This window comes from Salvelinus fontinalis, chromosome 24 (genome assembly GCF_029448725.1).
Source record: "Salvelinus fontinalis isolate EN_2023a chromosome 24, ASM2944872v1, whole genome shotgun sequence".
NCBI lineage: Eukaryota > Metazoa > Chordata > Actinopteri > Salmoniformes > Salmonidae > Salvelinus > Salvelinus fontinalis.
In genome coordinates, this window is record NC_074688.1 from 46539781 (window position 1) to 46548848 (window position 9068).

Below are 9068 nucleotides of genomic sequence, written 5' to 3' on the forward strand. Positions count from 1 at the left end.
ATCAATGCCTTCCTCTTGCAGGAACTGCTGACACACTCCAGCCACATGAGGTCTAGCATTGTCTTGCATTAGGAGGAACCCAGGGCCAACCGCACCAGCATATGGTCTCACAAGGGGTCTGAGGATCTCATCTCGGTACCTAATGGCAGTCAGGCTACGTCTGGCGAGCAGATGTAAGGCTGTGCGGCCCCCCAAAGAAATGCCACCCCACACCATGACTGACCCACCGCCAAACCGGTCATGCTGGAGGATGTTGCAGGCAGCAGAACGTTCTCCACGGCGTCTCCAGACTCTGTCACATCTGTCACATGTGCTCATGTGCTCAGTGTGAACCTGCTTTCATCTGTGAAGAGCACAGGACGCCAGTGGCAAATTTGCCAATCTTGGTGTTCTCTGGCAAATGCCAAACTTCCTGCACGGTGTTGGGCTGTAAGCACAACCCCCACCTGTGGACATCGGGCCCTCATACCACCCTCATGGAATCTGTTTCTGACCGTTTGAGCAGACACATGCACATTTGTGGCCTGCTGGAGGTCATTTTTCAGGGCTCTGGCAGTGCTCCTCCTTGCACAAAGGCGGAGGTAGCGGTCCTGCTGCTGGGTTGTTGCCCTCCTACGGCCTCCTCCACGTCTCCTGATGTACTGGCCTGTCTCCTGGTAGCGCCTCCATGCTCTGGACACTACGCTGACAGACACAGCAAACCTTCTTGCCACAGCTCTCATTGATGTGCCATCCTGGATGAACTGCACTACCTGAGCCACTTGTGTGGGTTGTAGACTCCGTCTCATGCTACCACTAGAGTGAAAGCACCGCCAGCATTCAAAAGTGACCAAAACATCAGCCAGGAAGCATAGGAACTGAGAAGTGGTCTGTGGTCACCACCTGCAGAACCACTCCTTTATTGAGGGTGTCTTGCTAATTGCCTATAATTTCCACCTTTTGTCTATTCCATTTGCACAACAGCATGTGAAATGTATTGTCAATCAGTGTTGCTTCCTAAGTGGACAGTTTGATTTCACAGAAGTGTGATTGACATGGAGTTACATTGTGTTGTTTAAGTGTTCCCTTTATTTTTTTGAGCAGTGTATATAACATTACTGTAAGCTTACCTTGAGTTTGGTGTTGTGTTCGATGGCTGGTGACTTGTCATGCTTGGGGGGCAGACACAGTTCCCATTTTCCAAACTCTTTCTTCTTGTACGGGTGAGAGAAGTTGTCCCAACCATCTATGAAACAAAAGATAATGATTTATTTAATGTTTCTACTACACATACTGCATATACAATAACATATATAGTATTCGATTTCTGTACTATAAACATATAGGCTACATTCTCCCAAAATGTGAAGTAGTCTGGATGTAGGCCTAGCAAGGAGATGCCAGACATTGATATTGTGTTTTTCTGCCCAATATGTGGGCATGTATTTGCAAAATTGATAACAAATCGGCACCAAAAGTATTTAGAATATTTATTAAGTACTAAACCACCAGCAGGCTCCTGAGAAAACAGCCACAACCTGTCCTGTATCACCGCCCTGTATCACCGCCCTGTATCGCCACATCGCAGCCCTGTAACGCCACCCTGTATCGACGCCCTGTATCGCCGCCCTGTATCACCGCCCTGTATCGCCACATCGCAGCCCTGTAACGCCGCCCTGTATCACCGCCCTGTATCGCCACATCGCAGCCCTGTATCGCCGCCCTGTATCACAACCCTGTATCGCCACATCGCAGCCCTGTAACGCCGCCCTGTATCGCCGCCCTGTATCGCCGCCCTGTATCGCCACATCGCCGCCCTGTATCGCCGCCCTGTATCGCCACATCGCCGCCCTGTAATGCCGCCCTGTAACGCCGCCCTGTATCGCCACATCGCCGCCCTGTAACGCCGCCCTGTATCGCCGCATCACTGTCCTGTAACACTGCATCACTGTATCGCCGCCCTGCATCGCCGCCCTGCATCGCAATACTGTATCGCCGCATCACTGTCCTGCATCACAATACTGCATCGCCGCCCTGTATCGCCGCCCTGCATCCCCACCCTGTATCGATGCAACACTGTCTTGTATCACTGCATCACCACTCTGTATCACTGTTGGAACAAATCACCTGAGAAACAGCCACAACCTGTCCTGTATCACTGTTGGAACAAATCACATGAGAAACAGCCACAACCTGTCCTGTATCACTGTTGGAACAAATCACATGAGAAACAGCCACAACCTGTCCTGTATCACTGTTGGAACAAATCACATGAGAAACAGCCACAACCTGTCCTGTATCACTGTTGGAACAAATCACCTGAGAAACAGCCACAACCTGTCCTGTATCACTGTTGGAACAAATCACATGAGAAACAGCCACAACCTGTCCTGTATCACTGTTGGAACAAATCACCTGAGAAACAGCCACAACCTGTCCTGTATCACTGTTGGAACAAATCACATGAGAAACAGCCACAACCTGTCCTGTATCACTGTTGGAACAAATCACCTGAGAAACAGCCACAACCTGTCCTGTATCACTGTTGGAACAAATCACCTGAGAAACAGCCACAACCTGTCCTGTATCACTGTTGGAACAAATCACATGAGAAACAGCCACAACCTGTCCTGTACCACTGTTGGAACAAATCACATGAGAAACAGCCACAACCTGTCCTGTACCACTGTTGGAACGAATCACCTGAGATGTAGCCACAACCTGTCCTGTATCACTGCCCGTACAAATCACCTGAGAATCAGCCACAACCTGTCCTGTACCACTGCCTGTACGAATCACCTGAGATGTAGCCACAACCTGTCCTGTACCACTGTTGGAACAGATCACCTGAGATGTAGCCACAACCTGTCCTGTACCACTGCCTGTACGAATCACCTGAGATGTAGCCACAACCTGTCCTGTACCACTGCCTGTACGAATCACCTGAGATGTAGCCACAACCTGTCCTGTATCACTGCCTGTACGACTCACCTGAGATGTAGCCACAACCTGTCCTGTACCACTGTTGGAACAAATCACCTGAGATGTAGCCACAACCTGTCCTGTACCACTGTCTGTACGAATCACCTGAGAAACAGCCACAAACTGTCCTGTACCACTGCCCGTACGACTCACCTGGGATGTAGCCACAACCTGTCCTGTACCACTGCCTGTACGAATCACCTGAGAAACAGCCACAACCTGTCCTGTACCACTGCCTGTACGAATCACCTGAGATGTAGCCACAACCTGTCCTGTACCACTGTTGGAACAAATCACCTGAGAAACAGCCACAACCTGTCCTGTATCACTGTTGGAACAAATCACCTGAGAAACAGCCACAACCTGTCCTGTACCACTGTCTGTACGAATCACCTGAGATGTAGCCACAACCTGTCCTGTACCACTGCCCGTACGAATCACCTGAGATGTAGCCACAACCTGTCCTGTACCACTGCCTGTACGACTCACCTGAGATGTAGCCACAACCTGTCCTGTACCACTGCCTGTACGAATCACCTGAGATGTAGCCACAACCTGTCCTGTACCACTGCCCGTACGAATCACCTGAGATGTAGCCACAACCTGTCCTGTACCACTGCCTGTACGAATCACCTGAGATGTAGCCACAACCTGTCCTGTACCACTGCCTGTACGACTCACCTGAGATGTAGCCACAACCTGTCCTGTACCACTGCCTGTACAAATCACCTGAGAAACAGCCACAACCTGTCCTGTACCACTGCCCGTACAAATCACCTGAGATGTAGCCACAACCTGTCCTGTACCACTGCCTGTACGACTCACCTGAGATGTAGCCACAACCTGTCCTGTACCACTGCCCGTACAAATCACCTGAGATGTAGCCACAACCTGTCCTGTACCACTGCCTGTACGAATCACCTGGGATGTAGCCACAACCTGTCCTGTACCACTGTTGGAACGAATCACCTGAGATGTAGCCACAACCTGTCCTGTACCACTGTTGGAACAAATCACCTGAGATGTAGCCACAACCTGTCCTGTACCACTGTTGGAACGAATCACCTGAGATGTAGCCACAACCTGTCCTGTACCACTGTTGGAACAAATCACCTGAGATGTAGCCACAACCTGTCCTGTACCACTGTTGGAACAAATCACCTGAGATGTAGCCACAACCTGTCCTGTACCACTGCCCGTACGAATCACCTGAGATGTAGCCACAACCTGTCCTGTACCACTACCTGTACGAATCACCTGAGAAACAGCCACAACCTGTCCTGTATCACTGCCTGTACGAATCACCTGAGATGTAGCCACAACCTGTCCTGTACCACTGCCTGTACGACTCACCTGAGAAACAGCCACAACCTGTCCTGTACCACTGCCTGTACGACTCACCTGAGATGTAGCCACAACATGTCCTGTATCACTGCCTGTACGAATCACCTGGGATGTAGCCACAACCTGTCCTGTACCACTGCCTGTACGACTCACCTGAGATGTAGCCACAACCTGTCCTGTACCACTGCCTGTACGACTCACCTGAGATGTAGCCACAACATGTCCTGTATCACTGCCTGTACGAATCACCTGGGATGTAGCCACAACCTGTCCTGTACCACTGCCTGTACGACTCACCTGAGATGTAGCCACAACATGTCCTGTATCACTGCCTGTACGAATCACCTGGGATGTAGCCACAACCTGTCCTGTACCACTGCCTGTACGAATCACCTGAGAAACAGCCACAACCTGTCCTGTACCACTGTTGGAACGAATCACCTGAGATGTAGCCACAACCTGTCCTGTACCACTGCCTGTACGAATCACCTGAGATGTAGCCACAACCTGTCCTGTATCACTGCCTGTACGACTCACCTGAGATGTAGCCACAACCTGTCCTGTACCACTGTTGGAACGAATCACCTGAGATGTAGCCACAACCTGTCCTGTACCACTGTTGGAACTAATCACCTGAGATGTAGCCACAACCTGTCCTGTACCACTGCCTGTACGACTCACCTGAGATGTAGCCACAACCTGTCCTGTACCACTGCCTGTACGAATCACCTGAGATGTAGCCACAACCTGTCCTGTACCACTGCCTGTACGACTCACCTGAGATGTAGCCACAACCTGTCCTGTACCACTGCCTGTACGAATCACCTGAGATGTAGCCACAACCTGTCCTGTACCACTGCCTGTACGACTCACCTGAGATGTAGCCACAACCTGTCCTGTACCACTGCCTGTACAAATCACCTGAGAAACAGCCACAACCTGTCCTGTACCACTGCCTGTACGAATCACCTGATATGTAGCCACAACCTGTCCTGTACCACTGCCTGTACGACTCACCTGAGATGTAGCCACAACCTGTCCTGTACCACTGCCTGTACGAATCACCTGGGATGTAGCCACAACCTGTCCTGTACCACTGTTGGAACGAATCACCTGAGATGTAGCCACAACCTGTCCTGTACCACTGCCTGTACGAATCACCTGAGATGTAGCCACAACCTGTCCTGTATCACTGCCTGTACGAATCACCTGAGATGTAGCCACAACCTGTCCTGTACCACTGCCTGTACAAATCACCTGAGATGTAGCCACAACCTGTCCTGTACCACTGTTGGAACAAATCACCTGAGATGTAGCCACAACCTGTCCTGTACCACTGCCTGTACAAATCACCTGAGATGTAGCCACAACCTGTCCTGTACCACTGCCCGTACAAATCACCTGAGATGTAGCCACAACCTGTCCTGTATCACTGCCTGTACGAATCACCTGAGATGTAGCCACAACCTGTCCTGTACCACTGCCTGTACGAATCACCTGAGAAACAGCCACAACCTGTCCTGTATCACTGTTGGAACAAATCACCTGAGAAACAGCCACAACCTGTCCTGTACCACTGCCTGTACGAATCACATGAGAAACAGCCACAACCTGTCCTGTACCACTGCCCGTACAAATCACCTGAGATGTAGCCACAACCTGTCCTGTACCACTGCCTGTACAAATCACCTGAGATGTAGCCACAACCTGTCCTGTACCACTGTTGGAACAAATCACCTGAGATGTAGCCACAACCTGTCCTGTACCACTGCCTGTACAAATCACCTGAGATGTAGCCACAACCTGTCCTGTACCACTGCCTGTACGACTCACCTGAGAAACAGCCACAACCTGTCCTGTACCACTGCCTGTACGAATCACCTGAGATGTAGCCACAACCTGTCCTGTACCACTGCCCGTACGAATCACCTGAGAAACTCAACTCCACCCACTGCTGTCAGACTTTACAACAACTCTAGCTCTTAAATGTATTCCCTCAAAAGTATTTTTAAAAAGCACATTTTTAGATTTGTTTCTACTATAAAAATATATCCTGTAGTGTACTGTATTCTATTACACCATGTATTTTAAGCATTATTCTTTTTTTCTAAGTGATTTCTTTATTAAACGAATGTAAATTCTGCATTTCTTCGGTTTTATCCATGTGTGCAAGAATCAATAAACTCAAAGTCCAAACTAAACAGGACGAAGAGCAACATAAGTTGGTGCACTTATCAAGCAAAGCTTCGGACGTCATCGATCACCTGGTAATGTTAACTTTGGAACGAGCATAATATGGAGGTGACCTACTTTTCACCTCAAGCGTACACATTTACAAAAGACGGACGCACCGTTGAGATTTAGGATGTTAAAGAAAGAAAAAAAAAACAGATCAGTCTATGTTTATAAATACTCCGAATTTAAAAAATTATAATAGTGAAGACATCAAAACTATGAAACAACACATATGGAGTAACCAAAAAAGTGTGTTAAATAAATCAAAATATTATTTATATATTTGAGATTCTTCAAAGTAGCCACCCTTTGCTTTGATGACAGCTTTGCACACTCTTGGCATTCTCTCAACCAGCTTCATGAGGAATACTTTTCCAACAGTCTTGAAGGAGTTCCAACATATGCTGAGGACTTGTTGGCTGTTTTTCCTTCACTCTGCGGCCCAACTCATCCCAAACCATCTGAATTGGGTTGTCAGATAATTGTGGAGGCCAGGCCATCTGACACAGCACTCCATCACTCTCATTCTTGGTCAAATAGCCCTTACACGGGCCTCCCGGGTGGCGCAGTGGTCTAGGGCACTGCATCGCAGTGCTAACTGCGCCACCAGAGTCTCTGGGTTCGCCCCCAGGCTCTGTCGCAGCCGGCTGCGACCGGGAGGTCCGTGGGGCGACGCACAATTGGGCTAGCGTCGTCCGGGTTAGGGAGGGTTTGGCCGGTAGGGATTTCCTTGTCTCATCGCACTACAGCGACTCCTGTGGCGGGCTGGGCGCAGTGCGCGCTAACCAAGGGGGGCCAGGTGCACGGTGTTTCCTCCAACACATTGGTGCGGCTGGCTTCTGGGTTGGAGGCGCGCTGTGTAAAAGAAGCAGTGCGGCTTGGTTGGGTTGTGCCTCGGAGGACGCATGGCTTTCGACCTTCGTCTCTCCCGAGCCCGTACGGGAGTTGTAGCGATGAGACAAGATAGTAATTACTAGCGATTGGATACCACGAAAATTGGGGAGAAAAGGGGATAAAAAATAAATAAATAAATAAAATAAAATAGCCCTTACACAGCCTGGAGGTGTTTTGGGTCATTGTCCTATTGAAAAACAAATGATAGTGGGACTAAGTGCAAACCAGATGGGATGGCGTATCGCTGCAGAATGCTGTGGTAACCATGCTGGTTAAGTGTGCCTTGAATTCAAAATAAATCCCAGACCGTGTAACCAGCAAATCACCCCGACACATCACACCTCCTCCTCCATGCTTCACGGTGGGAACCACACATGCGGAGGTCATCCGTTCACCTACTCTGCGTCACAAAGACACGGCAGTTGGAACCAAAAATCTCAAATTTGGACTCATCACACCAAAGGACAGATTTCTACTGGTCTAACTGCTCGTGTTTCTTGGCCCAAGCAAGTGTCTTCTTATCGGTGTCCTTTAGTAGTGGTTTCCTTGCAGCAATTCGACCGTGAAGGACTGATTCACGCAGTCTCCTCTGAACAGTTGATGTTGATATTTGTCTGTTGAACTCTGTCAAGCATTTATTTTGGGCTGCAATTTCTGGAGGTGCATATCATTTTGTTTTTATGGTCTAAAAACAGGAACTGGATCCTGTACTTCCAGGTCATGAGTCCTATTCACCGCTGCTTTACAAGCTGAGACACTTGTCAAGCGAGAGTAGGATCATTTGTTTGTTTGTTTGTAAGTGGTGTCCAGTAGAGGTCACAGTTTTGAAATCCACAGCAGGATCAAAACAAAGGTTTGTACGTCATTTATCACGTGGCAAGTGCCTGACAATTTTGAATGGGGGTTAAACTAAGGAATTAAACATATTTAACTCACTTTGACAACAAAAAAATATATATGTGTGTATTCAAATGTCTTTTATAAATTTTATATATTTTTTATTTTATATTTATATTATCAAAAACAGCTGTTTCATTCACAATCACTGAGGGGAAAACAAATCGAAATAGGCTCTCAAGATTCGATACGAGGGTGCTGCGATTTACAGATAGATTCCTCTGCCATGTGGGTCTATGACCTGAGCCATCTCTCCACCTGACAAGGTGAAACATTTCGATAAAAAACTAAAAGCTTCCAGCAGGGGACGGCAGTCTCTGTCCAGCAGTTCCTACATCCGTCAGACGGTAGTGTGATGTCCAAAGCTGTAAACTACATCACTAGCAAGGTTTCTAACCAATTGGCGACAGATTTTCAATGCGCATATTTAAAATTATATATTTATTTAAAATCAGCATGCACATTTTCCCACTATAGATGAGTTTCCATCAAATTGACTTGCTTGATAAAAGGCTGTGTGTGTGCGTGGTGATGTAGTGCACGTAAAAGTGACACGGATTTCAATTTTCAGCTCTACTGATGGTTTTGTCTGAAATGAAATGCGTTATATCGTGAATGTTCCCACTCCGGTCTTGGCACGGGCGCTTTAAACCACAGCTAGATTATGAATATAGCCTATAACGGCAGCCAAGCATCGATCATGTCACCAGAATAAGACCCTCGATAGTTATTGGAAA

General features: G+C 48.2%; 1 protein-coding gene across 1 annotated transcript in view; it reads right to left on the reverse strand.

Annotated features, from left to right (window-relative positions):
- The window catches only part of LOC129822492 (1,4-alpha-glucan-branching enzyme-like), a 355318-nt gene that overhangs the window by 301165 nt on the left and 45085 nt on the right, over positions 1 to 9068 (reverse strand). Inside the window, exon 3 of the mRNA XM_055880812.1 lies at positions 1110 to 1225. Within this exon, the coding sequence (XP_055736787.1) occupies positions 1110 to 1225 (116 nt within the window). The remainder of the gene's footprint in view (positions 1 to 1109; positions 1226 to 9068) is intronic.